Genomic DNA, 17,283 nt, shown 5'->3' on the forward strand with positions numbered 1-17,283 from the left:
ATAAGAGAGCATTAAATGGTTCCACCCTTCTAGTTCAGATGATATATTTGTGATCGCTGCTCCAATGTTTATTCGATATAGTTCCAAGGAGGATTTCGGAAGCTTTATACTTAAATAAACAATACAGGATTTTGCCCAAGTTAGTCGAAGTTATCTACTCCAACTTGGTTCAGTTACCCCCGACAAAGGTACATACCCACTGATTTGGTGAGATTCACCTTGAATCCCAACACCCTCCTGAACTCTTGTAGAAGATCAAGGATCTTGGGGAAAAAAACTCTTGGATTGCCAAAATATAACAAGATGTCATCTGCGAACGCAGATAGCTTAACCTCTACATCTCTGATTTGTATATCCTTAAAATCAAATGAGGCCTGTAAAATCCAAAGTAAGGGATCAATGGATAGATTAAAAAGGAGTGTGGAAAGTAGACATCCTTGTCTTGTGCCCTGTTAAATGACTAACTGCTCTCCCCTCAAGCCATTAAACAATAGAGATGTAGAGTGCATCTTGTAAAAATAACTAATACATTTGACTAAGTTCTCATCGAAATCTCTGCACTCCAACACTTTAAATAGGTGGGGCCAGGCCATAGTGTTGAAGGCCCTTTAGGTGTCAAGGCTGAGAGGCATGTAACCAGCCTCCCTTTGAGCCTTTACTGAATGGTGCCCCTGAACAAAACCCAATTGGTTAGAGGTTAACAAATCGAAGAGGATCTGTTGCAATCCATTAGCCAATATCTTTGATTTTTTTTTTAAAGCAACGTTTAATAGAGTGATTGATCTGTAGGAATCCACCGACAATGGGTCTCTCCCTGGCTTTAGAGATTTATACATTGTATTGAATAGCTCTAAAGGAGTAGGTATAACTTCACATTTGAGCATCTTAAAATAGACCCCAGTAAAGCCGCCCGGACACAGAGATTTATGTGGTAACAAACAAGCAATCATGGTTTTCAACTATTTTCAGTGAACTCTCCCTCTAAGACAGCCCTTTGAGCTTGTGTTAATTTGGGCAATGCTGTCTGATTCAAGAGATGTGAGTGTAAAGTCTCCAGCAGAGGAATGGGGCCTTAAAGATTAGAATAAAATTGGTGACAATGCACTAGGAAATCACCAGTGTAAGTATGGGTTTTGTCCAAGGGCATGTCCCTCAGCACAGCCACAAATGATCACCTTTTCCAAGGCTTAGACATTGCAGCTAGGAGCCTGCCCAAACTATTTCCCCACTTGTAATAGGAGTGCTTCCTATAGTCCAGGCATTGCTGTGCCTGGGTATCACAATCCGGTGCAAAAGTTCCTCTGTGGAGGACGGTGAGCCGGGGGGTTCGGATGACCAGGTAAGTGACAGTCCTAGTTTCCCCAATAAAGGTCAAACCCAGGTGTTGGCAAAAGACCTAGCCAGAGGCACGGAGTCTAACCCACTCGGTAGTCTTCACCAATGACCCCTCCAATTGGGATGTGGATTTTGCCGCACCGAGTGAGCAGCGGCCTTCTGTCTAGGTACCTGGGAGAGAAAAGGAAACAAGGATGACACTGTAACTAGTACACAAGAGATGAACTGAATACAGGAAACTAACACAACACTTGCACTGGAGATGAACTAAATACTTGAATATTGGAAAGGAACTGAATACTGGAACACTTGTGATTATCTAAATACTTGAACACTGGTGATGAACGGAATACTTGAACACTGGAAATTAACTAAATACTTGAATACTGGTGATGAACTAAATACTTGAACACTGGTGATGAACAGAATGCTTGAATACGGGTGATGAATGGAATACTTGAACACTGATGATGAACAGAATACATGAACACTGGAGATTAACTTGAGAATGCTTGAACACTGGTAATGAATGGAATACTTGAACACTGGTGATGAACTAAATACTTGAACACTGGAAATGAATGGAATACTTGAACACTGGAAATTAACTTGAGAATGTAAAGATCCTGGTGTAGATTTGCACAGAGGAACTCAGAGAAATGTGGACACAGCATGTACTGGGATTTGGTAGAGGTCCAGCTAAAAGGTAAGTAGTAATTAGCAGGAAACCTGACACCTCAGTACCACAGAGAAGCTGCTATAGAGGCTGAGAAGCACACTACAAAATACACAGGAAAAGTAACATAAAAGACTGGAAAACTGAGAAAGAGCTCACGTCTCAGACGGAAAATTAGCATGGAAGCAAATGCAGGAAATACTGGAGAACTGTGAGTAGGTTGAAGCAACACTGTGAAGGAAATAGCACAGAGCCACACTGGTGAGAAACACAGTCACTGGAACAGTGAAGTTGAACAGTAGTTTCCTGTTGCTGGAGTCAGACTTAAATACCCCTGGATAGCTGGTCATTGGATCAGAGGATAAGCTGAGTGACCACAGTACTACCATTGAGAGAGACTAGTCAGGTGATATGGACCAACATGGCTGTGCCCATGCCTGGCACCCCGGAACCAGGACTCATGCAGAAAAGCCCTAGCAAACCCCGGGGAGAATAGTCAGACACCACTCACCTCCATTCCCAGCGACTGAACACCTAAGCCCAAGGACACCGGTGCAGAGATGAGTAGCGGCCGATCCCAGGCCACATCCTGACACTGGGATGTGAGAAAAGAGTCAAACAATTTCTTGTCTCTGAGGTAAGCCTCCAAATTGGATTTGAAAAGGTGATTCTTAATAAATGTTGAAACTTTTGGAAGCTGCTTATTGAAACGATTTGTATTTGGCAGTATTGTCCCATCTCAATTTAGCAGTGTAACTGAGGATATGACCCTTCATTACTGCTTTTGACGCCTCCCAGAACAAAACTGGATTGTCCCAGTGTTCGATGTTATCGTCCAGAAAATTTGATCAAGAATAGTTTAAGAAACAACGAAAATCTTCCGATTTCGAAAGATCATCCGGAAAGCCCCAAAAGCAGTTAGGCAACTTGTCCACAAAAGGGTCATCCACCGTGTTGAAGTCTCCACCCACCACCAGAAAGTATGAGGATCTGCAAGCCAAAATATGAAAAAGAGAGCAAGAAAATCTCATATAGCAATGTTAGGGGCATAAAGGTGTACCAATGTATATTTGATACTATACCTTCAATGTCTGCATCCACAATAATATACCAACCTTCAGGATAAATCTGTGAATTTAAAACTTCATATCTCAAATTCCTATTGAAGAGATTTGCTACCCCCGTAGATATTGAATAGTATGAGGCTGACAGTCATTCTGCTACTCAAGGTGAATGCATCGTAGAATTATCCCCCAATCTCCAGTGTGTTTCTTGTAGAAACATCACAGCTGGATGTTTCTTACGGATATGAGTCAGGACCTTTTTCCTTTTGAGTGGGGAGTTTAGGTCCCCTACATTCCACAAGAAAAAGGATAGATGGGCCAGAACCATAGAGTTATCTATGTTATCAACATTGGATGCCATTCAATAAAAATAACAGTGGATGCAACCAGAACTGGGCAAGAAGGAATGTAAAACCAGAGGGTAAACTGAGGCCAAGCATCGATTCTCAAAGAGGAAGTTAAAAGCTGCGATTCCTCCAGTCTCCACTCCTCCAACATGTGTAAGACTACAATCATAAACAAATGACTACAATACATTAATGAAACTGTAATATCAGAGAGATAAAGCAATGCCAAATACTTTTTAGTACCATTAACTGGGCTGGGAACAATGGTGCATCCCGCATGTCCCGCAACCTATATGGTTGATGCAATTTTAAATAATTGTTTGTGAATCTTCATCATCAAAGCACTACTACCTTTTGTCTATTAAAATAATGACGCCTATCATAATCCCGATGCCGGAACGCAGAGGACAACATCCCGAACAAAGGTAAGTCCTGGGTGCCCTTAGCGTTAACCGTGGGGGGGAGGGTTAGGATTAAGGAGTCCTGTCGGGGTTAGGGTTAGGTTTGGGGGGATATTAGGGTTAGTCATCCTTAGGGTGGAGGGTTAGGGTTAGGTACCACTGAGGGAGGGTTAGGGTTAGGGGGGAAGGGAAGGTTAGGGTACTTACCTGCCTCTGTCGGGATCTTGACCCTGTCAGCCACCACTGTTAGCATTTCAATCCCATTCCGTTTATACAATGAGAATCATTCCATACATTTTTAAAGCTCATCTCAATCACGGAGCTACTGTATCTTGAGAATGAGCCGGGGAGGGCAGAGGTGCTCTAGAGAAATGAGATCTGGCTTGCTGCGGGTCAGTAAATATAATAAGTCATTATCACTCACAACTTGGCTGGGTATAATAGGGCAAATCTCACCTTTCTCTCAATCAACAGCTTACACACCTCAGAGAAGGCTTGATGCTTCTGGGAGACTAAAACAGAAAAATATTGAAATATGGGAATGTGATGCCCACTCTCTCTCCACTCTCAGCTCTGGAGTAGCCCGATATGCTTGTAACATTCTCTCCTTGTCTCTATAGTCTAGAAATTTGGCAATGGTAGATTTAGAGTGGGCATCTCTTTTGCGCCAGCCTATCCCCATCCTGTGAACTCTCTCAATTTGAATTGGAGAACTATCATCAAAAATCTCTAAAGCCCGTGGGATTAACTCACTGACAAAGGGATTTAGTCAAGAATCAGTCATGGATGCCGGGATCCCTATAAATCATAGATTACTACATCTGTTTCGATTCTTGAGATCATCTAATTTTTCAGACATGTTTTGGATAGTTTGATTTTTTATTTGCAGTTCCTGTTGGAGAGCATGAATCGAGTTTTCAGCCCTCCTTGTCCTTTGTTCTAGAGTTTAAATTATGGATGTGTTAGTATCTAGATGCATCTAGCCTGGCATTAAGGTCCTCAATTATTTTGTCTAATAGAGGCATTAACTTAGTTCTAACCTCTTTAGCATTATCAGCTGAGGTAGGGATTGTGATTCCTTTAGAGATAGTAGGCGAGGAACCTCCCTCCGAGCAAGAAGATACTAGGGTAGGAGACGGTGGATGTACAGCTGTCAATTTTTGGGGCTTGCAATTCCCTTTTCTAGTAGATGTAGAGGGTGTAGCTGGGTGAGATGAACTAGATTTGTCTAAGTATCTGTCCATAGTAGGGGAAGCCCTGCCAAAGAGCGCATGATCATACACAGCCTATTATTGAAATATACATTTGACCCTTTAGGAGTAGTGTGCGCTACATGATATATAGAAAAGAGCCAACAAACAAAAAAAGGAAAACAAAAGAGCCCTCAACCACCATGTGTTTAAATAGAAATGTTACAAAGAGGAAGAAAAACCTGTAGTTATAAGATGTGACCACAAGATGGTGGTTTTGTATTACAAAGAATGAGATAGCTGCTATGGAAAAGGGATCAGAAAAATCTTAGGGGTAAATTTACTTAGAAATGGGTCTGGTCGTGATTGCAATCTCGGGTAAGTTTAACCATTTTCACCAACTTGGAAATTTACTAAACGCAAACTTGGGAGAGATTTTTCTATTTAGACCGAAAATCTTGAATGAAAATGCAATCACGAATCAATACATCATTGGCCAAACTCGCAAGTACTTTTCATAGCAAGGAATACAACTCGGGAATTTACCAAGAAGCGTGATTATAATTACGGGTGTAAATTGAGCAAACTCCATCCTCAATGGAAGTTTTAAATAGACTACCACCTAAGCTGCAAATTTTGCAGAAACATACACAGATCAGTGTGATCTGTGTATGTTTCTGCCTGTAATTACTGTCTAAAGGGTTAATTACTGTCTAAAGGGTTAATGTTTTTAAAAAAAAACAGTCTTGGTTTTAAAAATAGGGGAAAGAAATGGCATGAGGTTCCCCCTATTATTAAAACCAGCACCAAACTCAAATCTAGCTGGGGTGTAATGCCATGCCCAGGGGACCCTTTCACTGCAAAACATTAACACCCCAAGCTAGTCAGCACAAGCCAGGTATCTCAAGGGAGGAGGGGACCCAATAAAGGGGTGCTCTTCCCTGCACCCCTTGCTAGTGGGTGCAGGAGTAATAGTGTGAATAATAGATTAATACTATTATTTTTTACGGTGGAACTACAGGTGCCATCAAAAAAAGATAGTACACACACCGTAGAATTTAAAAGTTTATTACATACTTAACACACTCACACATACTTACCTTCTGCCAGATTTTCATGTCCCCTTATCCAGTAGAATTCCAACAGGTTTACCTGTGGAAAAAAAACCTGATCCATTTCGGACATGTAGTGATGAATGTGTTAACACATACACCTCTACTGCTAGATTTGAGTCCGGTGCTGGTTGTAAAAATAGAGGGAACTCCACACCATTTGTTTCCCCTATTTTTATAACCAGGACTGGCTCTGGGTGCCCAGTGCTGGTTCATAAAATATGGGGGAACCCTACTAATTTTTTCCCCATATTTTTAGAATCAAGACTGGCTTAGGTCAGGTTATGCTTTTTTGGGAGGAAACCTACATAATTTTTTATTCTTTGTACATTAACCCTTTATTTATTTTTTAAACACACAAGCAGCCTGCACAGTATTTTTTGGTCAACTAAGCTTGAAATAACAGTCTCTGCCCCTAATGCACAAAATATACAGTATACCCTTCAAATGTGTACCCAGCAAGTGCAACTCAGACTCAAACACAAGCAGGTTGAGCCTGTGCAGATTGCTAGCTATACTGTCTGTCCCTTTATCTTCCATTGACATGAACAGTTTAAAAGACTGTGCTTTTTTGTCCCCCAAGACACAACATTGAGCAAACTAGATCTTTGGTCAGCTACGTTTGGAAGTACAGTACTGTCTCTCATAAACAATATATCATGTAGATAAATATCATTGTGAAAACAACTGTACAGTAAGTGCCACTCACTTTCAAACATACACAGGAAGGACCTGTATTGCAGATTGTTTCCTACAGTGTCTGACCGTCACAGACACATGGATTAAAGATGCTTTCCCTTCCACCCTATCCACCCACTTCAACCACCTACAGATCTCTCCAATGGCCACTATTGCAGTACAACTACAGCCAGCATCCCTCTCCGTACAATCTCCTATCTAAAATGGCTCCTGAAATCATGAGGGAGGTATTTATATGCAAACCAATAGACACAAGATCCATAATTTCAGGGAAAATTAAGTTTTGCCTCGATTTAAGAACCAAATTTGGTGGGAGGAACCGAGCCACACATCTGTTCTACACAGTACTCCAGAATTTGATTCTGTTGGATTTCTCTGAATCCAAACAGCTCATCTCTAATATACTCCTCACTATACTCCTCATTTATTAATAAACTTGTGCAAATATCAAATTTCATGTCCAGATTATAGTTAAACATTGTGGAAATATCAAATTTCATGTGCAGATTTATATTTTACTTTTGTACTTATTTTAAAGATTTTCTTACAAATTGTCTTACACTGTTATCCCAAACAGCCTTATGGTTTGCTTTTTTAATGCTGTCCCAAGTATTTATTATGGTGAGTGTATCTTGATTTCCTTTCCTCTTCTTATTTTGAATGCATAACCAGGACAGTGCCAGTGCTCTTTTTCAGAATGTTGTATATAGTTTAGCTGCATGTGACAATGTTAATGTTTACTCTGGGTAGTCACATACTGTATGCAAGAGGAGACAGAAGACGGTCCTGCCTGAGAACTTATATCCAACAGGTATTTATTTCTGTATTTTGTTGAAATTATGCTCTTTCATTTACTAAGAAAAATAATGGAAATGTCAAACTTCATGTCGGGGTTCAGCCTAGGATCGGCCTCTCTCACCTCCTTGCCGGCTTCCCCTGACCTCCTTGCGGTCAGACGTCTGGTGCAGTGATGGATGTGGGGCTGAGTATTCTGCCTTAGGTGCTTTTTGCGAGCTTCCATGGTCGGCTGTGTGTGCTGGGGATCGGAGTTCCCATCATGGGCGCCGCTGCAGGAGATGTTTCACTACCAAGTCCCTTCGATTGTCAGTTCTGTGTTTCCCCCTTACCAGTCGACTGGGAACCCCAATAAATCAAACAGCAAGTCGTGTTTAAGAGATTGAGACTGAAAACTCATTTATTCCGATGGGGTTAATATAGCAGATTCTTTAAAACACACAGTATCTCATTTGTTACAGAAAACAGGATGTGGTTCGGAGAAGTAAGACACATACTAATCTTTAGATACAAGGGTATTTCCAGAGTCTAGTGCACTTCCTCTTTTGAGATGGTCTTAAACATTAAGCATATGACACCAAGACTTTTGTTACATTATAAACATCTATAAATTTCTAGACGAGACAGCAGGGGAAATAACCCACAGATTACATCAGCTGATCCTAAACTAGGGGGAACATGCAGAAACACACACACCCCCAACAAAGGTTATTAGTTCATAAAGCAATAATCAAAGATCAGTATTATTTATATCTATATATGTTTGATTACATAGGGGGGAATACATTTATCTCTCTCATTCCCTCCTTTTATAATTAATCTGATCTAGCAGTTGAGCTTCTGGCAGTACAATTTGTCTACCTATCATACAGTTAAGCAAACAGTTTAGGAAGAATGGTGCTAATGGCTATGGCCCCACTGAGATGATGCTAATCATACTGTCCGAGCGAGGGGCTTAAAGGCGCGAATCACACATATCCATTCTCGTAAGCTGTTCACGACTTTTCTTTGCCCAGCTCTTCTGCAGTTCTTTGTATTTGGAGGAGTCCAATGCGTTAGTCACACATTTCTTACAAACTGAAAAACAACAGAAAAACACTTTAAGACATACATATATCAATAATCCTAGGCTCACTATTTTCAGAAGGAACATCAAAATGCCCACAATCCATCCTTTTATCCCACTAAACCAGTTAGCTGGATTGAGCCAGGAAAACCATCCATCTGTAGAAATGTCATATTCAGGGTCATTGTGTTTTTTCCTGAATTCTTCCTTTAATTCCTGTATTTTATCTAAATGTTCCTCTATAGCTTCTTCTATAGAGTCAGTTCTATTGAGGTAATTACAACAGGATTCTGCTACTACCATGCACATTCCTCCTTCTTTTGCTGTCAAGTAATCCAATACCATTCTATGTGCCTGGGCTTCCCTCTTTATCATTTTTACATCATCCAGCACCAATCTAAATGTCTCATCATATATTTGGGTTACATTATCTAGCAGTTTTGCTAGGGCTTCTATGTTATGTGCATTCTGTATTGTACCTCCTGCTAGTGCTAAGCCCATTTTCTTATACCATGGAATGAATATTAAGTCATGTGCATGTGTATTACTTTTCTTTATACTACGGCGGGCTAGTTGGTGAGTATGTTGGGCATTTTCTTATACCACGGAATGAATATTAAGTCATGTGCATGTGTATTACTTTCCTTTATACTACGGCGGGCTAGTTGGTGAGTATGTTGGGCAGCTTGCACCTGTTCTACAGTATATTCCTTCTGAATTCGCACTGCAGGAATGACTCGTCCTATAGTGCACATGCCTGAAGCCCCATAAGGTATCCACTTATAAGCACGTCTCCCACACAGAAAACACAACCCTTGTTCTAGGATATATGTATATCCCAGAACCACTCCGTATGCCACTTGAAGCACACTTGAATCTCTGCTGTGTCGGGTTATTCTGCGATATTCACTTATGTTCTGGGAGTATGGGCCTAGTATGTCTCGATTATTTATACATGAATCGTTTGCTTTGAACCACTCTCGTATAATTGCATTGGTGTGATTAATCTGTACTTTGATTTCTCGGTGTACTACCAGTTGTCCTTTGTCACACCATCCTAGATAATATCCTTTATTATGAGTGGAATTTGTTGTGAAATTTACTTGGGCCTGTGAACATTTTACCTGTCCTACTCGTGCCTGAGTAGGAGTTAATACGAACCCATCTGGAAAGATTCGTTTCGTTGTGACTGGAGGTGCTTCTATGCAGAATTGTGGATATCCGATGGTATATGCTGTCATAAATGAGACAGGAGTCTCTGCCATCGTTTTGTTATATGTGCTGCCCAGACTATAATTAAGTTCCTTAAGCTCTGATAAAGTCAGTGGTACTGCTACCCAATGCATGGACCTAGCACTGACTGGGGCATGTGTGCATATCCAACAATCAGTCAAATTCAATGCTCGAGCTACCATCATGTGGGACTGTATAACTGAGTTGGGCCACACTGCAATGTCCCTTTTTCCTCTTGTCAAGGTATGATTAGTTTGAGTAAAATTCTTCTGTTCCTCAGCCTCTATTATCATTATTCCAAAGAAATATGTATAGGTGAGCACTATAAAGAGGCTTATACACATAATGCATCCCCACACACCTCTATCTGGATTAGGACCCATTAATTCTTTCCACATGATCATATTTTTTTTTTGTTTTTAAAAATCAAACTTAACTTTAGTGAGTTTGCAATGTGACGCGTGAATCCAAGTCTCTCTCCCTTTAACTTTCACCGATGTTGGAGTAGTCAGTAACACTTGGTATGGCCCATCATATCTGGGTTCCAGCGATTTCCTGACGTGTCTTTTCAGATAGACCCAGTCACCTGGTTGCAGCTGATGTGGACTGAGATCTGCCTTAGAATCTGGGAGAGAGGCGAAAGCTAGAGAATGCAGAGAGGTAAGTTTTTCAGTTAAGGCTTTTACATATGCAGTTAAGTCAGCATGTTTATGTTGCATTTCTTGTGGATAATAACATCCTATCTTAGGGATAGTCCCAAACAAAATTTCATATGGAGACAGCCCTGTGGCTTTAGATGGGGTGGTTCTTATACTAAACAGAGCTATTGGTAAACATTCTAACCAATTTTTCCCTGTCTCTTGTGCTGCTTTTAATATCTTAAGTTTAAGAGTTCCATTGAATTTCTCTACTAGGGCACTGGTCTGTGGCCTGTAGGGCGTGTGAAAGGCCTGTTGAATCCCCAAATCTTCCATGATATGAGTCAATACTTCTCCTGTGAAGTGTGTGCCTCTATCTGATTCAATTGCCTCTGGTACTCCATACCTACAGACGATTTCTGAGAGGAGTTTTTTTGCTGTGTTCCTTGCAGTGGCTTTAGCCACTGGCCAGGCCTCAATCCATTTTGTGAAGGTGTCTAAACAGACCAGTGCATATTCATAAATTCCAACTTTGGGCATCTGAATATAGTCAATTTGCAGTCTCTGGAAAGGAAAATAACTTTTTGGAATGGCTCCCATGGTAGTCTTTACCTTTTGTCCTGGGTTGGAGATCCCACAGATCCAGCAGGCTTGTACAAACCGTGCAGCTGCTGGGAAGAATCCTGGAGCTATCCATCTTTCCTTTACCAGGTTTCCCATTTGATCTTTTCCTATATGCGTGAGACCATGAGTAACTTGACACATGGGTGGGTACAATGCCCTTGGTAGACATAATAGGTTACCTGCTTTCCATAGTCCTGTGAATTCCTCCTTGCAGGCTCCTTTCCTTTCCCATGATGATTTTTCTTCTGGTCCTGCTTGTTCTTGGAGTTTTTGTAGGTCTTGAAAATCTGGCATTGTTGTTGTACCTTCAGTTTGTGTGACATATGCTGTTATGCCTTTGTAAGGCTGTTTAGCTGCTTGTTTTGCTGCTCTGTCTGCTGTGCAATCCCTTTGGTTATGCTGGTCTGATTTCTGGTATGTGCTTGAACCTTAATAATAGCCACTTTATGGGGTAATTCAAGTGCTTGAAAAAGTTGTTTTATAAGTTCTGCATGTTGTATTTGTTTGCCTGTCACTGTTTTAAAGTCTCTGCTTTTCCATATGTTTCCATAATCCTGCGTAACCCCCCAAGCATATCTTGAATCTGTATAGATGTTGGCTGTAGCTTTTCCTGCATATTCTAGAGCCTTTGTGAGAGCTACTATTTCTGCTGCTTGTGCTGATAGATGTGAGGGTAGTGGTCCTGCTTCTATGATGTCATCTTGTGTGGTTACAGCATATCCTGTGTAAGGTGTCCCATTTTCATAATATCTAGAGCCATCTACAAACAGTTCATAATGTGCATTTGGGAGAGCAGTGTCTGTAACATGTGGTAAAGGTGAGGTTTCTTGATCCATAAGGGCCAGACAATCATGACAGTTAAAATTTTTTGAGTTGTATATTTTATCGTCCCTTACTTGATCATTTTGCTCTTCATCACTTGCAGTGCAGGCATATAAGTCTGAATAGACCATATTTCTCCCTCCTTTTGAATCTAGTGATTCAGGATCTTCTTGTTGCTCGAGTAAGCTTGGAAGGAGAGTGGCGGGGTTGAGGGTAGTACATCTTCTTATAGTTACGTTAGTTGCACTGAGTAATGCCACTTCATATTTGGTTAGCCTTGCTGCTGAAAGGTGTTTAGTTCTGGCTTGTTGAAGTATTTCTGTTACTGCATGGGGTACTTGAATAGTTAACGGATGATCAAGTACGATGTCTGTGCTTTTGTCTTTTAAGACTGCTGCTGCTGCTACCGCTCTGATGCAAGTAGGTGCCCCTTGGATAATGTTGTCTAGCTTGTTGGAGTAGTAGGCCACTGGTCGTTGCTTCAGTCCATGTTTTTGGGTGAGCACTCCTAGTGCATGGCCTTTTTCTTCGTGGCAGTAGAGGGTGAAGGGTTTGCTGTAATCAGGTAAGCCTAGGGCCGGGGAAGTGGTGACAGCTACTTTGAGTTGCGTCACTGCTTCTTCCATCTGCTGGGGAGTGGGATATGGGCCCTCCTTTTTGGTGCTGTCATACAGTGTCTGCATGAATACCGAGGCTAGGGGGACCCATTCGCGGCAATATCCTAAGAGACCCAAAAAGGAACGGACTTGTTTTATAGTCTTTGGTACCTTGGCTTGTAATATCAGCTTCTTCCTTTCCTCTGTTAAATGCCTTGTGCCGTGTGAGATGCAATGTCCTAGAAAGATTACTTTCTGTTTTGCTAGTTGTAGTTTTTCTTTGGAAACTCTGCAGTTTTGTTCCTCCAGGAAACAGTCTCTTCTTGGCACTTGCTTTCAGATGTGGTAGCTAGCAGTAAATCATCAACATACTGGATGAGTTGAGTTTCATCTGGAAATAAAGGTCTCCATGCTTGAAATATTGTGGACATAGCTTCAGAAAAATCACTTGGTGAAGTGGCACCCCCTTGTGGCAAGCGTGTCCAGCAATACTGTTTTCCTTTATGTGTAAATGCTAGTAGACGCTGGGAATCTTTTGTAATATAAACAGAGAAAAAAGCATTTGCAAGGTCTGCTACGGTGAACCATCTTGCTGAGGGTGGTATCTGACTTAGGAGAGTATGTGGGTTTGGTACTATTGGGGTGTTGACTACAAGTCTCTTGTTTATTTCCCTCAAATCATGAACCAGTCTGTATTGTACTTCTCCTTGTTTTCCTGTACCCCGCTTCTTTACAGGGAAGAGAGGGGTGTTGAAAGGGGACCTGCATTGTATTATGACCCCTATGTCCAAGTATGTTTGCAGCTGTTGTGAAATAGCATTTTCTTGTGCTGGTGTGAGTGGGTACTGTTTAACAGAGACTGGTATGGTACCTGGTTTGAGGGATAGTTGTACTGGCTGCACTTGTAGAAGTCCCACATCAGTCTTTCCTTTTGACCACAGTCTGTCAGGTACAGTTAAAATCCATTGTGGCAGCGAGTCAATTGCTGGATGTTCCTGAAATAGATAAACTTGTATGGCTGCCTCAATACTATTGCTCACCTCATTTGGAATATTGCTGGTGTACTTGACTCCTTTTGGTGTGTATTGTATTGAGGCTTGCATAAGTGCGAGTATATCTGCTCCCAACAGGTTCACCGGACAGGTGGGAGAGGTAAGGAATGCCACTGGAACTGGAGTAGGTTCATCATTAATAAGCAAAAAGAGTTGTTTACTTTCTTTGAGAGGCATTGCTTGACCTCCCAGACCTGTGCCTTGTATTGTCTCTGTAGTAAGAAGTTGAGGGGTGATCTGATCATGCATAAAAACTGATTTCTGAGCTCCGGTATCAATCACACAATCGAGTTCTTGTCCTGTGGGTAAAGTAACAGTGACAGTACCTGTGGGTGTGGTGTTATCCTGAAGTGAAGCAAAGACAGGCACTGATGACACGGGAGCTGTATATCTTCATGCTTGTGGGTGCTGCATTCCTGCAGTGTACGGATGTTCAGACATCTGTCGCTGTGATAACAAATATTTCTGATGCTTTCTGCAATCCTTTTTTTGGTGTCCTGGAAGTTTACAAAAGAAACACTTGCCTGCCATATCATTACCTTGGGAGTCATACTGCTTCCTCTGTGTATAACCTTTAGTTGGTTGCTTTGCAGTTGTTCTCAGCTGCGGTGGCTGACTCTGAACCAGATTCACCGTCACTACCTGTGCTTTTGTAGCTTTCCGGTCTTTCTTATCCTGTTCAACATCCTCAATCCCTTCCAATACTTGTAAAATTCCTTCAATATCCATTACCATGGCTTCCGGTCTGATCTGAAATAACTGAGTTCTCAAGTCATTTCTAAGTCCATTCAAAAACTTCGTTTTACACAGCCTAGCTCCTGCTACTTCTGTAACAGGATAACCTTCTTCTTCCTGTCTAGTAATTAGTTTATCATAATATGCCCGTACTGTGTCTGTTTTTTGAACTAAATCTGGTGCAGCTGGAGCAGTTTGTTGAATCTCTGCACATCTCCATTGTATTCTATTTAGTAACAAGTTTCCACTATGTTGGCTATATCTTGTTCCTACTGCGGGAAGTGCCACAATTTCTGGTCTGCCCTGTTGAACTCCCTGAACAATGATTGCAATCATTTTATCATATTCTCCATGTCCTGCTGATGCTTTTACAATTTGTTCCAGATCTACCCAACATGGTCTGTAAATAGTTTTAACCTGTTCCATTTTCTGATAAAACGTATGTGGATGTCGTCTGATATCAGGCAAATCATTAACAATTCTTAACATATCAGATTGAAACCATGGGTTATATTCCTCTTGTTCAATGTATTCAGGACCATTTGCAGGATCTACTTGCTCTGCATTAAACCAGGGATTTGGAGATGTTTGTACTCTTATAGGTAAAATGTGATGTCCCTCTGGACCCGCTATTGTACCCCTACAAGGACTCATGTTATGGGATGCCAGTCTTTTTAGTACATATGACATTTTTTGTTTATTTGTAAGGGAAGTATTAGTTACATTACTACCTTGATTACATGGTGGGGCATCAGGTGATACCCAGTTATCACAAGCGGGACATTTCTCTGAACCCTCTGGGACACAAAAATGACAAAACGTACATTCTCTTCCTCTAGTTATATCTAGATTTACTTTATCTTGTGATTCTATACCACACCCTTGAATGGTATTTAAGTCAATTCTGGGATACAAGTTCTGGGATGTTAATGTGGATACTTCATTTTGTATTGCAGTTGATGGAGCTGCCAGTCTAACTGGTACATATGGTGGTGGGTTATCTATAACATCATTTAAATCAGACCTTTTCCTATGCTCATCCTCTATTTCTTGTGTAACTGTTTGCCATATTGTGACAGTGTCCAAGTAACTCTTCTTTGTCAACCAGTCTATATTATTATTTCTGAACCGTTTCCATTTGTCAGGGTCTAGCGTACCTTCAGGTGGAAATCCTGCTCTTTTGAAAATAACAGAAATACCTTTTAGAGCTTTCGCGCCCTCTCTCTGACAAATTATTTCTAGGGGACTCAATTCCCCCATTTTACTAACTTGTGCACCCATTGTCCGTCTGTGTGAGGGATCAGGTCACAGGACAATACTGTAGTGGGCTACTCAACTGTATCGCACTGCTTAGATTACTGTAATAATTAGTCTAAAATCTGTTATTTTCTGAGCTTTCTATGTATATTGTTCGTTTTCTTTTGCCACTGACTGATATGTTCAGAATAAACACTGGGACTTCCTCTTTCAATAATTCTCTGTACTGACAGGGGAAATTTTCTACTATCACTATAACACAGTATTTCAAATTGCAGAGGTACAAAATTAATAGGTAAATCAACCAAACAATCAGGAAACCCTTGTCCTACAAATCTATCAATTATGTCTTTATCAACATGACAACCAATACTGACCACAAAAGAAATATCCTTGTTTTGTAAAACACCAGAATGTACAATAGAACCTACAGATTGCAATTGACAGTTGAATTCATTAATATTTTTCTTATACCAGAGAGTAACAGTACACAAACAGTTATTACATGGCATTCATATAACATTAATTTTTACTGTATCATGAAAATAATTCAGAAACAGACAATCGGGTTCAAAATATACCAGGTATACTTACTACATATAGATAGACTGTCTCACAGGCAGTAAACAAACACTGACGGAGTAATTAAGTTGAAATCATAACTTTGAAATCACTCACCCGGGATTGTCAGTAGTTGTGTACAGCAGGCGGACGTGGTGTCATCTATTCTGTAGCAGCGGCACTGGTCCCAGAAATCCTGGATCGAGATCAAGAAATCTCCCTCCTCCGAGCCCCCATGTAATGCAGGAGATGTTTCACTACCAAGTCCCTTCGATTGTCAGTTCTGTGTTTCCCCCTTACCAGTCGACTGGGAACCCCAATAAATCAAACAGCAAGTCGTGTTTAAGAGATTGAGACTGAAAACTCATTTATTCCGATGGGGTTAATATAGCAGATTCTTTAAAACACACAGTATCTCATTTGTTACAGAAAACAGGATGTGGTTCGGAGAAGTAAGACACATACTAATCTTTAGATACAAGGGTATTTCCAGAGTCTAGTGCACTTCCTCTTTTGAGATGGTCTTAAACATTAAGCATATGACACCAAGACTTTTGTTACATTATAAACATCTATAAATTTCTAGACGAGACAGCAGGGGAAATAACCCACAGATTACATCAGCTGATCCTAAACTAGGGGGAACATGCAGAAACACACACACCCCCAGCAAAGGTTATTAGTTCATAAAGCAATAATCAAAGATCAGTATTATTTATATCTATATATGCTTGATTACATAAATTTTAAATTAAATTTTCTGAGCAAGCTAGTGAACCTCTCAAATGTCCTCTGGTTCCCCAATTTTCTGATATGCGTGACCCTGAACCTTTCAAGAGTTTCTACTGGCTTCCAGAACAACTACAAAATCTCCGTCCCAAAATTTTTCAAGTTATTCCCAAGCTTTCTAGTGCTACTCCTGACTTGACTAACAGCTTTTCCAAACAAACTAAAGTAAAGCATCAAAGTTTCCTGCGCCCTAAACTTACTGAGGTTGAACGTCAGCGACGCCAGGAACTGCATCTCTGTTTATATTGCGGTTATGACAATCAGTTTCTTAAGGACTGTACTCTGCGCCCA

General features: G+C 40.8%; 3 protein-coding genes across 3 annotated transcripts in view; 1 reads left to right on the forward strand and 2 right to left on the reverse strand.

Moving 5' to 3' along the window:
- Nucleotides 1-7,575: 7,575 nt before the first annotated feature.
- The window catches only part of LOC148508409 (sulfotransferase 2B1-like), a 138,543-nt gene continuing 128,835 nt past the window's right edge, over nucleotides 7,576-17,283 (forward strand). The window contains exon 1 of the mRNA XM_088444503.1: nucleotides 7,576-7,635. The gene's annotated coding sequence lies outside the window, so the exon portion shown is untranslated. The remainder of the gene's footprint in view (nucleotides 7,636-17,283) is intronic.
- Nucleotides 11,510-12,705, reverse strand: LOC148508410 (uncharacterized). Its single transcript, XM_088444463.1, has one exon. It carries the CDS (start codon nucleotides 12,683-12,685, stop codon nucleotides 11,510-11,512), a length of 1,176 nt encoding a protein of 391 aa, XP_088300589.1. The 5' UTR covers nucleotides 12,686-12,705.
- Nucleotides 13,923-15,666, reverse strand: LOC148508411 (uncharacterized). The gene has a single exon (XM_088444502.1). It carries the CDS (start codon nucleotides 15,664-15,666, stop codon nucleotides 14,044-14,046), a length of 1,623 nt encoding a protein of 540 aa, XP_088300628.1. The 3' UTR covers nucleotides 13,923-14,043.

This window comes from Taudactylus pleione, unplaced genomic scaffold (genome assembly GCF_031769625.1).
Source record: "Taudactylus pleione unplaced genomic scaffold, aTauple2 ptg000366l, whole genome shotgun sequence".
NCBI classification, from domain to species: Eukaryota; Metazoa; Chordata; class Amphibia; order Anura; family Myobatrachidae; genus Taudactylus; species Taudactylus pleione.

Coding starts and splice junctions, on each gene's coding strand:
- LOC148508410 (XM_088444463.1), bottom strand. CDS start 12,685: ATGCAGACACTGTATGACAGCACCAAAAAGGAGGGCCCATATCCCACT.
- LOC148508411 (XM_088444502.1), bottom strand. CDS start 15,666: ATGGGTGCACAAGTTAGTAAAATGGGGGAATTGAGTCCCCTAGAAATA.